Source organism: Scyliorhinus torazame, chromosome 15 (genome assembly GCF_047496885.1).
Source record: "Scyliorhinus torazame isolate Kashiwa2021f chromosome 15, sScyTor2.1, whole genome shotgun sequence".
NCBI lineage: Eukaryota > Metazoa > Chordata > Chondrichthyes > Carcharhiniformes > Scyliorhinidae > Scyliorhinus > Scyliorhinus torazame.
The window spans coordinates 104,187,305-104,208,917 of NC_092721.1; the positions used below are offsets into that span (position 1 = coordinate 104,187,305).

General features: G+C 46.6%; 1 protein-coding gene across 11 annotated transcripts in view; it reads left to right on the plus strand.

The window, feature by feature from the left end:
* LOC140391729 (disks large homolog 2-like) overlaps positions 1-21,613 on the plus strand; it is a 1,606,854-nt gene that overhangs the window by 728,761 nt on the left and 856,480 nt on the right. For all 11 annotated transcript variants that reach the window (XM_072476520.1, XM_072476521.1, XM_072476522.1 and 8 more), the window contains 3 exons: positions 17,971-18,140; positions 19,162-19,298; positions 21,295-21,439. In XM_072476520.1, coding sequence (XP_072332621.1) covers positions 17,971-18,140; positions 19,162-19,298; positions 21,295-21,439 — 452 coding nt within the window. The remainder of the gene's footprint in view (positions 1-17,970; positions 18,141-19,161; positions 19,299-21,294; positions 21,440-21,613) is intronic.

Here is a 21,613-nt window from a genome sequence, read left to right on the forward strand (position 1 = left end):
TACAAATATGCATTTCAGGCTCTGAGCCTGCCTGAGTCTTGGCTTGTCCATTTTACCCGCTAGGCTTTGCGAGTTTCTCTGTCCCTAGTTGTAAGTGGCCATCCCAGATGGCTACACCCTCACCAGCTCCACTTCTCTCCACTCCCTGTATATACCATTCGTCCGCCCTGGCACAAATCTGAGATTTTCGCACAATAGCGTTAACACCGACACCCCCTCTATCCGAAAATGCCTACTCAACTGGTTCCCAGACACCATTTTTCATTAGAATCGATCGTGTGCCACATGGCGCTTGTAGTAGCCTTTTAACCTGTACTGCATTGGTTCGGGACTGGTGCCAGTTTAGTTGTCATCAAAGTCCACCGATTCAGTCCCGGCATCAACACTTGGTTTCGGAAATGGAAAATCCTGCCCCATAACTGCAAGTTCCCCTCTAAGTCAGCAACCGCCCTGATTTAGAACTTTATCTCCATTCCTTCACTATGCTGGATCAAAATCTGAGTGTCCTGCCCTCAGTGAGACCCCAAACCCTGGACTTAACCTGGCTCCTCAGTATGATGGAACTGCCTTGTAGCCCCAGCAGTAGTCACCACTACCAATGGTGTTGCTGGAACTACAGAGCTACAGGCCATTCAGCTGATTGGTAGCTCTCAAAGGCAGCCTTCTTCCAAGAGAGATGCGGAAGTCCTGATTTGCCTCTTAACACTACTCCCTGCATTAAATGGTTGTGGGGCAGGTGTTAGGAGCATGCTGGACATTCCCTGACTTTTCAGCTAAGGGGCCAGAGCGGGCTGGGCTCGAGATGCCAGTTGGGAGGGTTAAAAAGTGACGTGATCTTGGGAGGGGACTACCTCCAATAGACCAGTAAGATCTGCTCACCCCTTCTACCACACCAGCCCACACAGCTAAAGCTGCCGGGCTTCCAACTTGTGTGTGTTCCCCTGTTAGTATAATACCTTCTGTAGCTCGAGGAAGCCTTTCAGTGGACATTAATTGGCCACGTAAAGGCCTCATAGGCTCATGGGTAGGCAGCCCCTATTGCCCCAATAATTTTCACGGAAGGGTTTCCTCTCCAGCACTTGGCCCTTTCTTAATTTGAAACCCACAAATGGGTTTGAAGATGGAGATATGTAATAGCCAATGGGTTCTGTGCTGTGCAACTACCACCAGCTCCTCTGCCCACTGCAATTAAATGGGGCTGGGGAAGCCATCCTTGAGGCCCTTAAATTACTAATTAATGAACTGAGACCTGAATATACCAGGACATGAGGTCTACAGGAAGACAGGAAATTGGTAGAGGCGGAAGTAGCATTAGACTGATAGGATGGATGAAATGACCTGTAAGATAAGAAGGAATATAAATGGAGGTCATCAGGCATTGGAGGCATTATAGGTAGAATTAAGAAATAGAAGCACGGGGGCAGCAGGTAGCATTGTGGATAGCACAATTGCTTCACAGCTCCAGGGTCCCAGGGTCCAGGGTCCCAGGTTCGATTCCCGCTTGAGTCACTGTCTGTGTGGAGTCTGCACATCCTCCCCGTGTGTGCGTGGGTTTCCTCCGGGTGCTCCGGTTTCCTCCCACAGTCCAAAGATGTGCAGGTTAGGTGGATTGGCCATGATAAATTGCCCTTAGTGTCCAAAATTGCCCTTAGTGTTGGGTGGGGTTACTGGGTAATGGGGATAGGGTGGAGGTGTTGACCTTGGGTAGGGTGCTCTTTCCAAGAGCCGGTGCAGACTCGATGGGCCGAATAGCCTCCTTCTGCACTGTAAATTCTCTAAGCAGATTTAAGATTCAACAAGGAGTTTGTGTCAAGGCCCTTCAGCAGCAGCTGTGAATTGACAGAAAGTATTGATGTAGTGATCAGACAAACATGCATTAAAGGTTTTAACTTTCCAATAGATTGTGATAAGGTACCAAATTCATGTCAGAAAGCTAGCAAGTTTCTTGAGTGTGTTCAGGATTGTTTTCTGCAACAATAGGTCTTCGAACTATGAAGAGAACAAGCCTGTTATCAGAGTAACAACACCATTGGCTGGTGTAATGTGATGTGTTACGCATCGAAGCATTGTAGTCGATGTGGTCTTTTGTGGAGTTCAGCATTGTGCCCTGTTTAAGCAGCATCTTGTAAATAAATCTCTTTCACTATGTTATACAAACTCAATGTGTGCCATCTCTTGATTCTTTCTCTTTGTGGCTATAACAAAGAATATGACAAAAGGGGAAACAGGTGACGAGATCTGGGTCTTAAAAAGAAACAGGAGCAAAACAACTTGTGACAACAATTTTGTGAGCCAGAAGAAGGAATCATTGATGAAGATTCAGGTCCATCCACCATAGGGAGTGAGGTCAGGAGAAATATCATCGATTTCCCAGACAAAATCATCAGTGTGGCAAGTAAAAACAACTCTAAGTAAATACTTCGACATTGTACTGTTTGTAGCAATGTGTTGGCGAATCATCCAGTTGGTCGTGATAGACGCTACTGCAAGGAAATGCTATCCAACAACTGCGAATTACTGGGGGCTTACTTCAAATGGAGGATTGATGTTTTCAGTACACTTACCATTGTAGTGGAGACCACGTACGAGACTCTGAAATGGGCCACGGGAATGCGAACCTACGGGGTTGCCGACTCTGCAGCCTACTGCCCAGGAATCGATAGCGGAGCACAGAAACAGCTAGTCTGCTTGTGCGCTGAGCGAGTCTGCTTGTGCGCTGAGCTAGTCTGCTTGTGCGCTGAGTTTGTCTCCTTTAAAAAGACAGAAACTAAACGACCGGAAAGAGGGCCTGAATGCTGAATAGCACAGATCAGGGAGCTGCAATCTAAAAATAGCAGAAAGAAAAGACACCATGGACGCGAGCAGGAGACATGGAGCTCTTATGAGAAAAGTTTCCAGTCATTCCGTAAAGCCAATCAGACAGCAGCAGACCTGCTTACTGCAACCTTTCTCAGCTCAGTTGGGAGGAAAAGATTCATGTTACCACAGAATTTAACACGCCCAGCTAAACATGGAGATAAGTCATATGAGATAATGACTGTCTTGCAAGAACATTTATCTACCTGTCCACGATTAATAACTGAAATATTTTACTTTCACCATCTTGCACAGGAGGAAGGGGAAAACATCTCACTATTTGTTGTATCAGTGAGAAAGCTAGCAAAGTATTGCTATTTGGCCAGATTTTGGATGATGCACTTTGCTTGCGATTAGTTGTAGCATCAGGAATGAAACCATACAACGGAAATTGTTGACTAAAGGTGCATTAACCCTAAAATCTGCTAAGGAACTTGCTGCGAGAGAGGATTCACTGATTGGAGCTTGAGCTAAAATCCATAAAATAGAGCCTGTGAGAAGCAGGTCCACAAAGACCCTACCATGTCATCGCTGCAACCAAGTGGGACATACAGCTGGAGATTGTTGCAGCAAGGAGAACAAATTATGGTAAAATTGGTCATATTACCAAGGCATGTCGGTCACGCCAACATTCAGCACAAAAGAAGTGTGCCAAGAAAAATGCGGCAAAGTCTACAGGCCGAGTTTACCAGTTGCCAACTGAAGACTCACCAAGTAAGTCAGCTTAAGGAATGTAAGTTTGGCATTCTTGCAGTACAAGGAGACCAGCAATGGTTTTGAGTCTATCCAAAATTAATTGCGAACATTATTAAGGTGGAAGTGGATTTGGGTGCTGCAGTATACCTTGATCGATATACCGTCAGAAAATGAAGTATTTGTAAGTACAGCCATCTGGAGCGTCATTCTCCGACCTCCCGCCGGGTCGGAGAATGGCCGTTGGCCGCCGTGAATCCCGCCCCCGCCGAAGTCTCCAGTACCGGAGATTGGGCAGGGGCGGGAATCGGGCCGCGCCGTTTGGCGGGACCCCCCATTCAATTCTCCGGCCCGGATGGGCCGAAGTCCCGCCCAGAAATTGCCTGTCCCGCCGGCGTAAATCAAACCTGGTATTTACCGGCGGGACCAGGCGGCGTGGCGGGCTCCGGGGTCCTGGGGGGGGCGCGGGGCGATCTGACCCCGGGGGGTGCCCCCACGGTGGTCTGGCCCGCGATCGGGGCCCACCGAACCGTGGGCGGGCCTGTGCCGTGGGGGTACTCCTTCCCTTCCGCCTCCGCCACGGCCTCCACCATGGCGGAGGCGGAAGAGACTCTCCCCACTGCGCATGCGCGGGAAACTGACAGCGGCCGCTGACGCTCCCGCGCATGCGCCGGGAAACTGACAGCGGCCGCTGACGCTCCCGCGCATGCGCCGCATTTCCGCGCCAGCTGGCGGGGCAACAAACGCCATTTCCGCCAGCTGGCGGGGCGGAAATCCCTCCGGCGTCGGCCTAGCCCCTCAATGTTGGGGCTAGGCCGCCAAAGATGCGGAGCATTCCGCACCTTTGGGCCGACGCGATGCCCGTCTGATTGGCGCTGCCTTTGGCGCCAGTCGGCGGACATCCCGCCGTTGGGGGAGAATTTCGCCCCTGATGTGGTCTTGGGGACATACTGAGGAGGTTTTGCTAGAAGTTACCAAGCAGAAAGTAGAGTTGCCTCTTCACATTGCTCAAGGAAACTTTCCAGCATTGTTTGGGAGATCTTGGTAAAGGAAGATTAAACTAAACTGGGCCAGTATGAACCAACTTGTAGATTATATGAATGATCTTCAACCACTTTTGGGATAGTATGCAAAGGTACTTGAGGAGTCACTGGGATCCACGACCGGGGTTGAAGTGTAACTGAAAATAAAGGCAGATAGTCTGTCTAAGAGTTTGAAAGTGCATACCGTATCCTTTGCTAGTCAACCTAAAGTGGAAGAAGAACTCAAGAGGTTACTAAAGACAGGGGTCATTGAGCCTGTTACCACCAACAATTGGGAAACCCCAATCGGCCCAGTCTGAAAGAAGGGTCAGTACGATATGTGGGGATTTAAAAATGACTATCAACCTTGTATTATGTGCTGATCAGTACCCTCTATGACTTTAGCAAAATTGATCTTTCCCAAGCCTATCTGCAAATGAATCTAACTATTGAATCTCTGGAATTTGCACATTCTCCCCTTGTCTGCTTTAGTCTCACCCCCACAATGCAAAGATGTGCAGGGTTGTGGATTGGCCATGCTAAATTGCCCCCTTAATTGGAAAAACTAAATTTAAAAAAAAACTATTGTGTCTCAACCATCACTAACCATAGTAACACACAAGGGTCTGTTTTGGTACCGTAGATTTCCATTCGGCATAGTGTCAGCTCCGGCTCTCTTCCAATGGTCTGTGGGTCAGATCGTGAATGGGCTATCGGGTGTGCAGTGATACCTGAATGACATTTTGATTACAGTTTCAAAAGATGTAAAGAACCTATAAGCTACTCTTGCAAGGCTGCAATTACATAATCTCACGGTCAAAAAAGAGAAGTACAAATTTCTAAAATCCTCCATTTGCTATCTTGGACACACCGCCCAAGACAGTCTGCACAAAGAACCTGAGAAGATGTCAGAAATCCTGGATGCTCCACGTCTGCAGAATGTGACTCTGTTAAGGTAATTTCTAGGATTATTAAATTACAATGGAAAGTTCGTACCGCACTGAGCAACATGGCTGAAGCCTTTACACATGATGCTTTGTTACAAACACGTTTGGCTCCGGGCAAAAGATTGTGAGGGTGCTGACCAAAATGTCAAGAAAAATTACAGGAATTGGAGTTATTGCTACATTATAACCCACAACTGAAGCTGCAGCTTGCCTCTGACGCATCACCCTATGGGGTTGGAGCAGTTGTCTTGCATATAATGCCTTTATGAGGACAGCGACCAATAGAATTTGCTTCCAGGATATTGACTAGCGCTGAATCCAACTATGCTCAACTTGAGAAGGAAGCTCTCAGCGTTACTTTTGGTATTCGAAGGTTCCTTCATTATTCTCTAGTTGGCCATCAATTTATTCTATTGTTGCCCCTTAACAATTTTTGGGCCGCATAAGGGAATCCCTTTGCTTGCTGCTGTTGGGCACTAATGTTGTCAGCACATGATTATATCATTGAATATCGTAGGTCTGAAAAGCATGCAAATGTGGACACTTTGTCTAGACTGCTGCTGCAAGATCAACAAGAACAAAAGGGGCAGCGCGGTGGCACGAGGGACGGCATAGTGGCACAGGTTAGCACTTCTGCCTCACAACGCCAGGGACCCGGGTTCGATTCCGACCCCTGCTGACTGTCCGTGTGGAGTTTGCACATTCTTCCCGTATCTGCGTGGGTTTCCTCTGGCTGCTCCGGTTTCCCCTCACAGTCCAAAGATGTGCGTCAGCATCTACTGTGCATCGGCAATGTCCACATGCATCTGGGACGTCTCTCGGTTAGCTGGATTGGCCATGCTAAATTGTCCTTAGGTGGGGTTATGGGGATAGGGTCGGGGATTGGGCCGAGCTGGGTGCTCTTTCAGAGGGCCAGTACAGCCATGATGGGCCAAATGGCTTCCTGCACGGTAGGGATTTTATGATTCTTCGATGTAAAAGATAAGCATGAATCTGATGAACACTTCATTGATGCATTCTGTTTATCTCGTGGAAAATATTCCAGGAAGCATTCTCGGGTGCGAAAACTTACCCAAACAAATCTGGTGATGGGGAAGGTTCTGGACACGATTCAAAAAGGCACTCAAACACAAAAGCACAGAAAAAAATTGAAACCTTAAACTCTGTCTTACCAGGCATCTTGAGTTTACAGTACAAAATGGAGTATTGTTGTGCGGTATTAGAGCAATCATTCCATCATGGGGCAGCACGGTAGCATTGTGGATAGCACAATTGCTTCACAGCTCCAGGGTCCCAGGTTCAATTCCGGCTTGGGTCACTGTTTGTGCGGAGTCTGCACATCCTCCCCGTGTGTGCGTGGGTTTCCTCCGGGTGCTCCGGTTTCCTCCCACAGTCCAAAGATGTGCAGGTAGGTGGATTGACCATGATAAATTGCCCTGAGTGTCCAAAATTGCCCTTAGTGTTGGGTGGGGTTACTGGGTTATGGGGATAGGGTGGCGGTGTTGACCTTGGGTAGGGTGCTCTTTCCAAGAGCCGGTGCAGACTCGACGGGCTGAATGGCCTCCTTCTGCACTGTAAATTCCATGATAATCTATGATCATTCCGTCGTGTCTACAAAGTGGAATCCTGGAACAGCAGCATGAGGGCCAGCTCGGTCTCCGAGTTGGCGAGAAGCTACTTCTGATGGCACAGGTTGGATGCCCAAATGGAAGCGAAGAAATGGCTATGGCAATCCTGTGCTGTGTTGAGAAATGTACCTTCACTACAACCTTTGCAATGATGAGAATGGTCTACCAGGCCATGGAAAAGAATCCATGTCGATTGTACAGGACCAGTCTCAAAGGACACATGTTTTTGGTCATGGTGAACACTCATTTGAAATGGCCTGAGGTTGCCATCATGAAATCGACAATTATGGAAAAAGTCATAGAGAGGCTTGACAAAGTATTTACCAGATTCTGATGACCTGAACAACTCGTGAACGATAACGGCACTCAGTTCACATCAGCCGATTTTGAGGTCTACCTGAAGGGATGTGGCATTTGCCTCCTACCATACAGCTGCCAACAGCTTAGCTGAACATTTCTTACAATCACTCAAGCATGCAATAAAAGTTTCTAGGGATAGAGGTTCTCTACCTAAAATGTGTCAATAGCTTTATAATGACATACAGAAACACTGCGCTTTGAACAACGCAAAGCTCACTGGCTATATTTGTGTTCAAATGGAAACCACGCACACAGTTCGACCTTTTGACTCTCCCTTCAACTTCAGAGATAGCCAGGCAACAACCTCGGACACAAACGTCTTGAAAAGAACCACATTCCAAAAGCAGAGTCTTTGACCGTGGGGAATGTGTTCTTGCGAGAAATTGCACCTCAGGCAAAAAATGGACTCCAGCAATTGTATTCGCCAAAACTGGTGTTATTTCATATAATCATAACCTTTATCAGTGTCACAAGGACCACACAGTAGCACAGTAGTTAGCACTGTTGCTTCACAGCTCCAGGGTCCAGGTTCGATTCCCAGCTTGGGTCATGTGCGGCGTCTGCACGTTCTCCCCGTTTTGCGTGGGTTTCCTCCGGCTTCTCCAGTTTCCTCCCACAAGTCACGTAAAATGTGTTGTTAGGTGAATTGGGTATTCTGAATTCTCTCTCAGTGTACCCGAACAGGTGCCAGAGTGTGACGACTAGGGAATTTTCACAGTAACTTCATTGCAGTGTTAATGTAAGCCTATTTATGACAATAAATAAAGATTATTATTATTATTAAGTAGGCTTACACTGCAATGAAGTTACTGTGAAAATCCCCAAGTCGCCACACCATTTACTGTACGATCGGACGGTGAACAAATTTGCCGTCGGCAGGCTGACCAGTTATTGTCTGCACATAGTGCGAGTACAGATTCTGTACCAGATGATTTCACTGCAGAGAATATGGACAGTGACATGTCTGACTGGAGGACTGCAACAGCCAAAATTACAAAACCTGTTATGACAGAATTATCCACACAACCAAAGTTATTTTGGTTCTGCCAGATGTAACACAAACCAGTATACAGGAAGACATCCAAGTACACCTCATAGCCAAGTTCCTAAATGTGTTCTGCCAAAATGAGACTGTCTTACTAATGCACAATGTATCCTTAACATACCAGGTACGATCCGGCTCTGGGTCATTGTCCGTGTGGAGTTTGCATGCTCTCCCCGTGTTTGTGTGGGTTTTGCCTCCACAACCCAAAGATGTGCATGGTAGGTGAATTGGCCACACTAAATTGCTCCTTAATTGGAAAAAATTAATTGGGTCCTCTAAATTTTTTTTAAAAATGTATGTTATGGCGTTGTTACGGATGCCTCATCAGCTCTCAACAGTGACTAAGAGGCCGAGCCAGGTGTCATAACTTTTTTTAGTTTTGTTTTGGGCGAGGCTTTTCAGAACCCCAAAGTGTATCATGGAGTTCAACCAACCTCTCCCTTTAATGGATTTGTTGCTTTTCCGAGCACACGGCTTTTTCCCTAGGTGTGGGATTACAATTATGGACACGTGGGTTTTTAAACACAAAACGCTGTTTATTCCATGAACTCAACTTAACATCTTAAATAAACATTGGATCTCTTAACACCCCTTACTTCAAAGATAACTCAGAAACTATTGCAACAGTAAATACTTCCTTAAAATGTTCCTTCAAACTTCCAAGAGACTTAACACCTTTAAACAGTATCACATCAGGTTAAAGGATATATATATTTTCTGTAGAATGGCAGAGACTGACGACAAACTGGCTTTCTACTTTTAAACTGCTCTCAGCAAAACCAGCCAGGCACTTTTTGGCTGCTCGCAGCAAAACCAAACTGCAAAACTTGCAGCTCTCTGGAAACACACAGACACTGCTTTTAAACTGAAACTAAAAACCTGCAAAATGGCTGACCTGAGCTGAGCTCCACCCACTCTCTGACATCATTGTTTTCTTAAAGGTACATTGCTTAAACATCCATGTCTTAAAGGTACTCTGACATGACAGTTTTAATACAGTGCAGAAAGATTGTTTTGTTCCAGGAGTGATAATATACGGAATAGGGTTTGGTTATTTTATAAACAAACTTTATTAAAACAAAAGAAAAGACAAACATTTCAAACTTTTACTTCAGCTCTAACACTAACAGACTTTTTCCAACAGATTATATGCAGTTTCTTAACCTTAACACTCTAGTCCCATTAAACAACATTTAACATGAATATACACCTCTTGTTCCACTTGCACAACCAAGCAAAGGCAATATTTGCAGTTAAAGAAGCTATTTTCCTTCTGGTAGGGACTTTCGTTCTGGGACTTTCGTTCTGAACCCTTTTTCCAAAGCCTGCCTTGGTGGCAACTTTCATGACCTCTCTGGTTGATTTCCACAGCCTTCTGCCTGTAACTGTTCAGGGCAACATTCTTTCTCTCGCTCTTGTTCTCTCGCTCTCTCTCAACTCTGCCCAGCTCCTCAAACAAAGGTTCTCCCGGGTTTCCAGAGTTGAACCTATTTTTGTTATCTTGGCTGATTTCCCACTCCCGTTTATACAACAGAACAACGCTATGCCATCTATCTGCAACTAACCTTCCATTGATGGACATATACATCATCAGACTCTGTGATGGGCTGATGGAACAAAGTTGTCCCGAATAACAATGTTTCTTGAGTGGATCATCCTGGCTTGACTGGGGGCATTTGTATTATCCCACTAATGAATAACCTCATTAGTCTGAATGGGACAAGGTTACTCAGGTTGTGGGCATATCCCTCGGACGCTGCTGCTAGCAGTCTGTTTAGCTCCATAAATTGCCTGCTACATCTTGGACCTCATTTCTGGATCCTCGTTACTAATAACTCCCTCCCTATCATGACAGGCATAATGTGTTGGATCTGCGTTAAAAGTACTTGATTACCATGGGCAGCACTGTGGCTTCACAGTGTCAGGGTCCCAGGTTCGATTCCCCGCTGGGTCACTGTCTGTGCGGAGTCTGCATGTCCTCCCAGTGTCTGGGTTTCCTCCAGGTGCTCCGGTTTCCTCCCACAGTCCAAAGACGTGCAGGTTAGGTGGATTGGCCATGCTAAATTGCCCTGAGTGTCCAAAAAGGTTAGGAGGGGTTATTGGGTTACGGGGATAGGGTGGAAGTGAGGGCTTAACTCGATGGGCCGAATGGCCTCCTTCTGCATTGTATGTTCTATTAAGTAAAAATACTGGTGACAGTAAAGAAATAAAGAGGTAGAGATGTTATGTATCAGAGTAACACCATTGGCTGGTGTAATGGCACGTGTTATGCAATGATGTCATCGGAGCATTTTGCAGGCTTTTGCGGAATTCACCATTGTACCCTATTTGAGCATCTTGTAAATAAACCCCTTGCACTATGTTATACTGACTCAATGGGCTGAATTCTCCGTCCCGCCGCGGCAGATTTCTGTTTCACCACGCCGGCGGGATGCTCCGTTACACTGGCAGGTCAATGGGGTTTCCCATTGTGGGGCTGCCCCATGCAGTCGGGAAACCCCTGGGCTGCCGACAAAATGGAGCATCCCGCCGGTGGAGAATCCAGCCCAATGTGTGCCACATCTGGGGCGTCATTCTCCGACCCCCCGCCAGGTCGGAGAATGGCCGTTGGCCGCCGTGAATCCCGCCCCCTCCCCCGCTGAAGTCTCCGGTACCGGAGATTGGGCGGGGGCGGGAATCGGGCCGCGCCGGTTGGCGGGACCCCCCGCTCAATTCTCCGGCCCGGATGGGCCGAAGTCCCGCCCAGAAATTGCCTGTCCCGCCAGCGTAAATCAAAGCTGGTATTTACCGGCGGGACCAGGCGGCGTGGGCGGGCTCCTGGGTCCTGGGGGGGGGGGCGCGGGGCGATCTGACCCCGGGGGGTGCCCCCACGGTGGCCTGGCCCATGATCGGGGCCCACCAATCCGCGGGCGGGCCTGTGCCGTGGGGGCAATCTTTCCCTTCCGCCTCCGCCACGGCCTCCACCATGGCGGGGGCGGAAGAGACTCTCCCCACTGCGCATGCGCGGGAAACTGTCGGCGGCCGCTGACGCTCCCGCGCATGCGCCGCATTTCCGCGCCAGCTGGCGGGGCAACAAATGCCATTTCCGCCAGCTGGCGGGGCAACAAACGCCATTTCCGCCAGCTGGCGGGGCGGAAATCCCTCCGCCGCTGGCCTAGCCCCTCAATGTTGGGGCTTGGCCCCCAAAGATGCGGTGCATTCCGCACCTTTGGGCCGGCGCGATGCCCGTCTGATTGGCGCCGTTTTTGGCGCCAGTCGGCGGACATCGCGCCGTTGGGGGAGAATTTTGCCCCTGATTCTTTTTCTTTGTGGCTACAACGAAGAATATAACAAATATAATTAGCTAAATTTAGTTAACAACCTAATAGTGCATAAGGAAGAATTGCAAAACTGCTGCTAAGATTCTAAATTTAGATGAGGCTGATTTGCACAGAATGAGACGGTGAATGCCCACAGAAAACTTGGCAAATCTGTGAATAAATGAAATGACAGAAAATGAGTGGGAGGTGTTCAAAAAAGATTAAACATGACACAGAACTAGTTTATTCCCTTGAGGGAATACTTGGCAAAACAAAATGCCCATTGACAACCAAAAAGGTCAGGGACGACATAAATCCAAATGAAAAACCATACAAGAATTCAGAAAATAGATCCCAGATCCTGGTCAATGAGAGGGATACAAAGCAGAGTAAAGGATAACAAAATAGAGAGTAAAAGATTCAAAAAGGGAATATTAAAAAGAAGCTTGCAAAATATATCAATACCAGTACAAAAAAGATTAAAAATTACCAGAGGAAAAAGAAGATGACCAAGACCAATGTTGGTTCCTTAAAAATCAATAATGCAAATATTATAAATGAAACTAAAGAAATGGCAGACCTGTTAAATAATTACTTGGCATTACCATGCATGACATCCAAAGGAAACTAATATTGAATCAGGCTCGGGACCTTACCAAAATTAACAAACAAAATAATGGCATTGAAGAGTGACAAATCCTCTGGGAGTGATGCTTTTTATCCCAGGTTTAAATGAAGTAGCGAGAACATAGCTCATATCCCCCTCACTATTATCTTTCAAAGTTCTCTCAAATTAGGAACCATTCCTCTTTGGTTAGAAAATTGCATGTTACTCTGATATTTAAGGAAGGTGGGAGAGTGAAATACGGGAATTATAGATCAGCGATCTACCATCTGTTTTGAAGAAATTATTGGAGCCTATAATTGAGGATAGAATGACTGAACACCTTGAACGTTTTGAACTGGTTAAAAAAAGAGCCAACATGGAAGGGTAGGTCATGCTTGATGAACCTGCTTGAATTTTCTGAAGAGACGACTAAAATAGTGGGTGGGTGTTACAAATGCAAGATTTCATAAGATGTTATGGGAATGTGTATTTAATCAGGGTAAAATGAAGGAATGAAGAGGTTATGTGACCTGTTCTGAATTTGGCTGACAACACGCTTGGGTGGTATGGTTGTTAAAGATGAAAAGGGATCCAAGTTCTTTCATACCTGTAGGCAATGGCAAAAGCAGCTTTGATGATATTGAATATGCCAATAATGTCAGGTTGGGAATGGTTATTATTCATCTGTCTATTAATCTCAAGATTGAATAGAATTGTGGGGTTTAAAGCATAGCTAAGCTATATTTATACCTGGATACAAGGCCTATGTGATTCACATTGCCATGGACTTTGAGAGGGGAATAGTGCATAGGAAGCCATTGTAGCATCAGATTACAAGATTCTCCTAAAGATATTCCTGAATCTCACAGACAATTTAGTCTGCGAGAGTCCAAAAGAGAGAGATCAGAAAGAGAGGTGATACTTTTCTATGGTTCACCACATTTGAATGTGGATGGCAGTTCATTGGAGGCTCCAGGCAGTAGAGGCTACAATACTGGGCAGCAGGAACAGGTAGAGGTGTGTGATAAATCCAGGGGAGTCCAACAAGCTTCTTAAAAGTCCTTTATTTCAGCAACAGCCTCATACATTCCCAGGGCCCGGTTACCTTTCACCAGGTCCTCATTCCTATTAGCGGGCTCTACAGCTGCCTGCCTTTTATGCTAGTGCTGGGTTAACTCAGTCCAATTGAGCATGGGGAACAATCATCCCCAGCTAGATGAGTCCTGTGCAGGTTGAGAACTTTTGCAGGAAAGAGGTAGAAGGTGGACTGTCCCACATTCCAGAATCTTCAGAAGTGGCACTAAACACCCTTCAGTTGTTGGAACACAAGTGCTAGAGAAGATGGTGTTGCTCACAGGAGTCCATCATATGCCTTTGGTTTATGCTGTTTCTCAACCTATAACTGGGTTTGGGTAAGTATCCAATGCCAATGGTGCTAGAGATCACTGGGCCCTTACATTTCGATACCTCCTGATTTTTTTCAAGATTGCACCAGGGACATTCCAGGCACCCACACATTGCTGCCTCACAGAAGTCACAAATGCACTGTTTAAAAGGGTTGGAGAGTCTTTGCATATCCGAACTGAGCCTGATAGCCAGGCTGAGCATCCTGTGGCTTTTAAAGCATTGCCCACATGTGCAAGAAGTGATAGATTGCACACACGTGACCATCAAAGATCCATGGGTCCATCCTGCAGCCTTTATCATCAGGAAGGGCTGCTACTCCTAAGCTGTTATGCGACCATATGAAGTGTATCCTGCAGGTATGCATCTGTTTCCCAGGATGCACTCAGTGTGTTGGTGCTCTGGTATTTTCAACTACCATAGTTCTTTCAGCCTCCTGCATGACTCAGTGGATGCATCCTCGGTGACAAAGGATCCCCTCTCAAAACATGGCTGGGAACCTCGGTGAGAAAATCTAGCACTGAAGTTGAGGCATAATACAATATCTGCTGTGGTTCCATGCAGTCCACAACAGAACAGGCAACAGACTTTCCACACCCTTCTGGGAAACCCTGCAGTATGACCCAGCAAGGATCTCCAGGATCATTGATGTTTGCTGCTCTCTTTGCAATCTAGCGCAGCAAGAGGAGGAGGCCTTGTATCCACAATACCTCCACATTAAGTCAGAGCCCTGGACCAGTTCATTAGGGAGGTTCATGAGAACCTTATTCACAGCCGATTCCTCCATCCAAGAGGTTCCAGAAATACCATACATACAACCACCGCTGGTAAGGTTTCTCCCACATCTCCTAAGATTCCACACAATCTTGCTATGCCCATTACCCCATTCACAGAGATCGCCACACAACGATGTTGCCACCACAGGCATATATCTGAAGGGATGAGGCGAGGCAACAAAAAAATGAATAAAGAACACATAAAAGTAAGCTATAACACAATTAAATTATAAACTGTAGCTAGACAATAGCATTAAACGCATATAACATGTGCCACCATGGTGAACTACATAATCTTCTGAAACCACTTCTGATTGTTATGATGAGGTGCTGAGCTAGACACAAACTGCTGGATATCTTACTACCTGAGCTGATCTTGGTAGCCTTTCTCTGGGTGTTCAATGTCATGTAGACTCCACCATGCTGGTGAGCTCTCATCAGACGAGAGGTCTTCTCTGTGGTCTCACCCACTGAAGACAATGGAATCAGTGGCAGGGGAGAGGTGTCCTTGTCCAACCTTAGATGCCAGGAGAGAAGCCCTCAGATGTGACAGTTTGCAGTTCCTCCTCCCTCTCGGCAATGATGCTACTTACTTGCAGACCGGAGTAGGACATTGATTTGGATGGGACTCAATGTTCACCATCAGCTATCACCAAGCTACTGCTGCATTCAACTCATGCCGAAGAAATGCTATGCAGGTTTAGGCACATACCTGGCAGTTACTGACTGATCTGCAGGATTTGGGTTTCCTTAACAGTTGCGAGCCTCTCCATGGAGTAAGCCATGCTCTCCCAAACCTAAGACATTCCAGAACCCATGTTCTGGACAGACTCCTTCATCTTCTGTAGATGTCTGCATTGTGCCTCTGGCAACTCCCCTTGTTGCTCCCAGTTCTTTGCTGCGATTGCAGCAGGTTCAGTGTGGTTGAAACTAGAGGCCCGTCATCAGCTTAAGGTTCAGCACAACCTTGACCTCCAGCAGTCTTCTTTGTTCTTAGTTCTCACAGACTCTGTCAGCTGTTCCTACTTGGAGACATGTTCACCAAATTGTGAACCGGAGCAGCATCATGAACGTATACTCATTGAGTAAGTGTGGTGGACGGTGCGGGGGAAAGATATGACACCGTATCCTCTGCAGTTTAGACATCCTCCTTCTCAGAAGCTGAATGCAGGGTTACAGCAGAGGCAGCTAGCTACATGTCCCTCTGAAGCCCATCATGGAGAAATACAATTAGTTTAAAAGCCTTGTCAATCACTCCTCCCATTCATGTGTGTTTTGTGCCTTCTTATCCCCATGGGCTGACACCACTTTCAAACTCTCATCCTCCATGATCCTAATCTTTTCATCAGTGATGGCCCAGATGTCCACCCTCTGGCTAGTTGCAGTGCCTCCATCTCTGTGAGTATCATTGTCTTAAGGTCTGGTAAACCTTCACCACTTTTCACCCTATTCCTGGCTTTATGGGCCCTTTTCTCCTGTAGGTAGAAGAGTAAAGAGGCTCTCCAGACAATAATCTGTTCTTTACCCTCCTCTCCTGGAATCCCTGAGGACCATGATGCATCCTCCTGCACATCTCATTCACACATCCACCCACAACAGCCTTGGGAAATCCTGTGAATGAGGGGCAAATGTCTATTATACACATACAGCCATTCCTCCCGAGGCCACTGATCCTGGGGCATTCTTTTCTTTCTCACTCCTATTTGACTCCTCCCACGTTGAACCTCTCCCATCTTGACTACCTGACAGCCACTTCTTATACTTTTGACTAGACCATGCGATTCGCAGGATGTTATTGACGCATTATAGGCATTGGATTCATTGCACTGCTGGACCCAATTATATCGTACACCATTCTTGGCTTGGGCTGCCTGGAGGAGAAGCTGCAGAGAGGCATTCTTTTTCATACCTTTCCTATTTCTAAGGTTGATGACTTTTGTCTCAGGATCTTTTCACATGATTTCAGATACTGACATTTTTGTTTATGTGGCTCTCACTTGAGGAGCAATAGCTCGCCTATCAAAGTCTTTGCTTTGCAGCTGAAAGCTGATGTTATTGAGCCTGGTATGATGTGTTTTCCAACATGCACTGAGCCTGGTATGATGTGTTTTCCAAATGCCAGATACACAGAAACCACAGCATGCTGGCCTGGTTGGCATTTAACAATGGCAGCAGACATATGATGCTGGCAGATCCAACCATGTGTTCCATCCCATGATACAGTGTCCCGCACGTGGAGTGAGTGAATTGGCCAGCCACTGTGTAATGCATTCACCTGGCCAGTTCTGCTCTGAAATAGGTACAGCTAAATAAACTGAAATAATGTTTTCACCCACTTCCAAGTCTGCTGTCGGATCTGTGTTGAGCTTATTAAACCCCTCCCCTGGACTTACAGGAGGCCCTCGATAAAGTCCTTCATAATAGACTGTAGCTACAGTAGAGCTCATGGAATTGAGGGCATGTTATTGAACTGTTCAGAAGATTGGCTGAGCAGCTGGAGACAGAGAAGAGCAATAATGTGACGGGTGGCATTCTGCAGGGAGCTGCATTGGGGCTTCAACTATTCTCTATTTACTACCGACTGGGATAACAGTATGCAGTGCCACATATCCAAGTTTACAGATTATGTAAATATAAACAGTGTAGATGGAAGCATAGCAGTACAAAGATATATTAATAGTATAAGTAAATGGGCAAAACTGTGGCAAATTGCTTTCAATAATGCCAACTGTGAGGCCTCAGAGCCAAAAAGGATCAATTCTTAATGGTGAAAAGGTAAAAGCAGTACAGATCCAAAGAGACTGAAGGGCCCATGTGCATATATGATTAAATTGTCATGAGCAGAAATAAAAATTGTCAAAAAGGTGAATGGAATGCATGAATCACAAACTTATGATTCCATATACCATGTTGCCAGAGACTGTCACAACCCTGTACTCGGAAAAGAGGAAACAATTAAACTGCCCTTCTCAGCAAAATTAAAGTGTGCCAATTCCTTTTGAGTTAATTTTTTTATTTTTGAGAATTTTGATGTAATGTTTCTACTGAATTCACAAAAAAAACCTGGAAAATATATTACCTTCCAATTAGCGTAAGTAACATTATAATATATAGCAGAGCCATTTTTCAGTCGGCTAACAGCATTATTTATTCTATTTTGGCTAATATCGAATATGGAATTGCATGTGAAGTCTGCTAATAGTTCGGTTCTGCTTGACAGAAAACATTATTTCAGTTTATTTAGCTGTATGTATTTCTTCAAATTTATATCTGAGAATACAGATATAGTACATAAAATTAAGAAAAATAAATAATTTTCTTTTTGCCATTCAGAGTCAATGACTGCATTCTGCGGGTGAATGAATTTGACGTCTCTGAAGTGTCACACAGTAGAGCTGTTGAGGCCTTGAAAGAAGCTGGTTCAATTGTGCAACTGTATGTGCGTAGACGGAGACCTGTTTTGGAAACTATTGCAGAAATAAAACTCATAAAAGGACCCAAAGGTAATCTTCAGTTAATCTAAAAAGAAATAGAGGAATCATAATTTCAAAATGCAAATGTATACTTATACATGTGACAATAATAAATCAAATGAAAAATCAAATCAAACTTTGCAATTGCCTATTTATCTGTCTCCATACATGCCACTTTGTCACCTTCACTCAACTGAACACCTGGGGCGGGGTTTTCCATTGCCCGCGCCAATATCGTAAACGGCAACCGGGCGAAGAACTCACTCTGACGCCCAAATCGGGGCCGGTGCTTGTTTGACGCCGGTCAGCCATGCTCCACGCTGTCGGAAGTGGCGTAACCGTATCGCGCGCTGCGCGTCGTTGCAAAGTTGTTGGCGCGTCATCGGTCGGTTCTCCCATGATGCTCTGCCCCCAATGGGCCAAGTTCCTAACCGCGGGGGACAAGTGTGGTCTCAGTGGTCGAGAACACGGCATGGTGGCTGTGAACTGTGTCCAGCACCACCACACTCGGCCGGGATCCGTGCCGCTGGTCGGGGGGGGGGCTTCCACGAGGGCTGGGGGGACTGGTGGGGGGGTGACTTGTGGGGTCGCGGTTGGCGGGTCCACGCGCGGCCGGCGCCATGTTGTACGGTTCGACCGCTGCAAGCTGTCAGCCGTTTGCATGCGCGGTCTGGGACCCGGCCATTCTCTGTTCTCCGGCCATTTTCGGCATGGGAGCCATGACTTTCACCCGGCACTGCTGCTAGCCCCTCACCGGTGGGTCGGTGCCGATTTTTTCATCGCCAACCTCCCGCGAATTCTCCGTTAGAGCTGGCACTTAGCCACTGAAATGGAGAATCCAGCGCCTTAACTTTGGCTTGTTTTATTTATTTATTTTTAAAAATTTAGACCACCCAATTATTTTTTGGTGCCGCCCGATCGCTTGCCTAGCCATCTGTGAGGCCCCCCTCGGTGAAGGATCCACCCGCCCCCCACCAGGGTGGCCGCAGACTGAGTCCGCATCCATTGCAGTAATTGTATATGCTAAGCAGTGTCTTTGTTTATATTGTAGGATTAGGATTCAGTATTGCTGGTGGTGTGGGTAACCAGCATATCCCAGGCGATAACAGTATATATGTTACAAAAGTAATTGATGGAGGGGCTGCACAGCGAGATGGAACATTACAAATTGGTGATCGACTCCTTATGGTAAGATATAATATTTTTGTAGAATTTGATTATATTTTGAGCCTTCTGTGAAATCACATTAAGAATGCATATTTACATGTAATGTTGCAAAGAAACAAGATTAGAAGGCTACCGAAGGTTGGATTATCTTCCTTCACAATTTGGTCTCTCCCCTCTAGGAAGGTCCAAACTCTATGTTAAAGACAAAAATAACTTTCATTTATGTCACGGGCGGTGGCCATTCCCGCTGGCAGGCTCTCCCAGTTGCGCTGATGGCGGCTCATGCCGTAGGTTTCCCGAAATCCCATTGACATTGTGGGACTGGAAGATCCTGCCATCGGCCAATGGCATGCTGCCTCTGCTGCCGCAAAACACGTGTGTGGGGGGGCGGGGGGTGTGAAAAATCTCACCACATCTTTTACATTCTCAGAAAATTTCAAAGCCTTTCACAGCCAATGCAGCAGCCAAAATCCCACAGCAGCAATGGGATGAATGACCATGTTTTATTCTTCGGTAGCCTTAGTTGAGCTAAACACAATGTGCACGTTTAGCGTATGATTCCATAAATGTTGACAATCATCCAGCACCTTGCCTACATTGCCTTTGTCATTGGCGATTAATTGGCAAAAAGGTGAGACTTATGCCCCCAGCGGAAGATTCTCCTCTGAGAGCTGCTGACCAATCACATAGTTAGAAACTATGATGATCATCAATGACGGCAGATGCAAAGGTAAGTGGGGGAGGTATTGAGGACCTAGCCTGGCAGATCATGCTAAAGAGCAGGGTGGTTGTAGTGGCAAGAGGAGTGAGGTGGGCAGGAAATGGAGGTAATGCAGGGATCAGAAGACCTTAATGGGGTCCACACAGGAGGTATGATCCCCTTTGCCCAGCCACCAGACCAAGCAATGGAAGCTGCTGGGCTGCATGCTTGCTGTTTACCTGTTCTTGACCCAGTAAAATCCCAATGGCCTTAGGAGGAGGCCCTTAGTGCCCTATGGATTGGTGGACACCTACCCTGTCATGGATATAGCGAGCGCATTTAGCTGTGTGCTTCCCGGCACTCGCAATTCCGAGAAACACATGGCTATTAAACGCGATTCGCGTTGCATAAGGGGCCTGAACAGGGAACGTGCGGCCGAGGTTGCACAAAGCCCTGATTTCTACAGTGGGGAGCTCCACTCGCCATTGTAGTGAGAGATTGGGACACCATTTTTTAATGGCCCCTGAAACAATCCCCAGCCTTCCCCTTCCCCCCCAGCCCGATTATACCGGCCCTCACCCCACACATCCTCCATTACCCCTGCCAGGCAACCCCGGCCCGATCGCGCAGGTGCAAAAAATGGCAGCTTGGCTACCCATGCAAGCTGGCAGTGCCAGGCTGGCACACAGGCAGCACTGCCAGGGTGTCAGGCTGGCACCCAGGTGGCACTGCTAGGGTGCCAGGATGGCACTATCAGGGTATCCAGCTGGCACCAGTAGTGCCAGGGCACCACCCTGTCCAAGGGGCATGCAATTGGGGGCCTCTGATCCCCTGGAAGACCTCCAGGAGGGGCCGTTCCATCTGGTCCCCTTTTGTGGGGACCAGTGCTGAACGGCGTTTGCCCGAGCTCTCTGAAATGAAGGGGTTGAATTCCAAAGCCTCTGGTACCTTGTGAATCTGCACATTAGAGTGAGGTTTACTGCCTTCCTCTAATATGCAGATTTGCTAAAAGGTGATTCCCCCCAATTGTGGGCCGGATTCACATCACAACTTCTCGCGAGATTACATTGGATCTCGCAAGGCATTGTGAGCTGGGTAGATCCCGGGAGCGGGGTCTCCCGGCTTTCAATGGTAACGCTGCACTGTGGCAAGCTGATTTTTGGGCACAGCGTGGCCATTGGATCGCGCCCTTTATTTTGCCCGTTTGTACCTTTTGATAAAATGCAGCACATATATAAATATAATGAAGGAGATGATTCAATTTCAATGTTGAACATATCTCTGGAAATTGTAACACAATTTTGTCTCTATTAAAAGGTAAATAACTACAGTTTGGAAGAGATAGCCCATGAAGAAGCTGTCGCAGTGCTGAAACACACAGCAGATGTGGTCTATCTTAAAGTTGGAAAACCTACTACTGTTTACATAAATGACCCTTACGGACCTCCTGATATCACACACTGTAAGTGAATTTGGTTTTTATTGCCTTAAATCATAATCTCGCTTTTCACTCTTAAATTTGTTTAGCATTTTGTCATTCAGTTACTGTCATTAATTCTCTGTCATTAACCACATTAGCAACAATATTTAGCTATCTTTCCATAGCACAATTTTTAAAAAGATACACTTTTTTCCA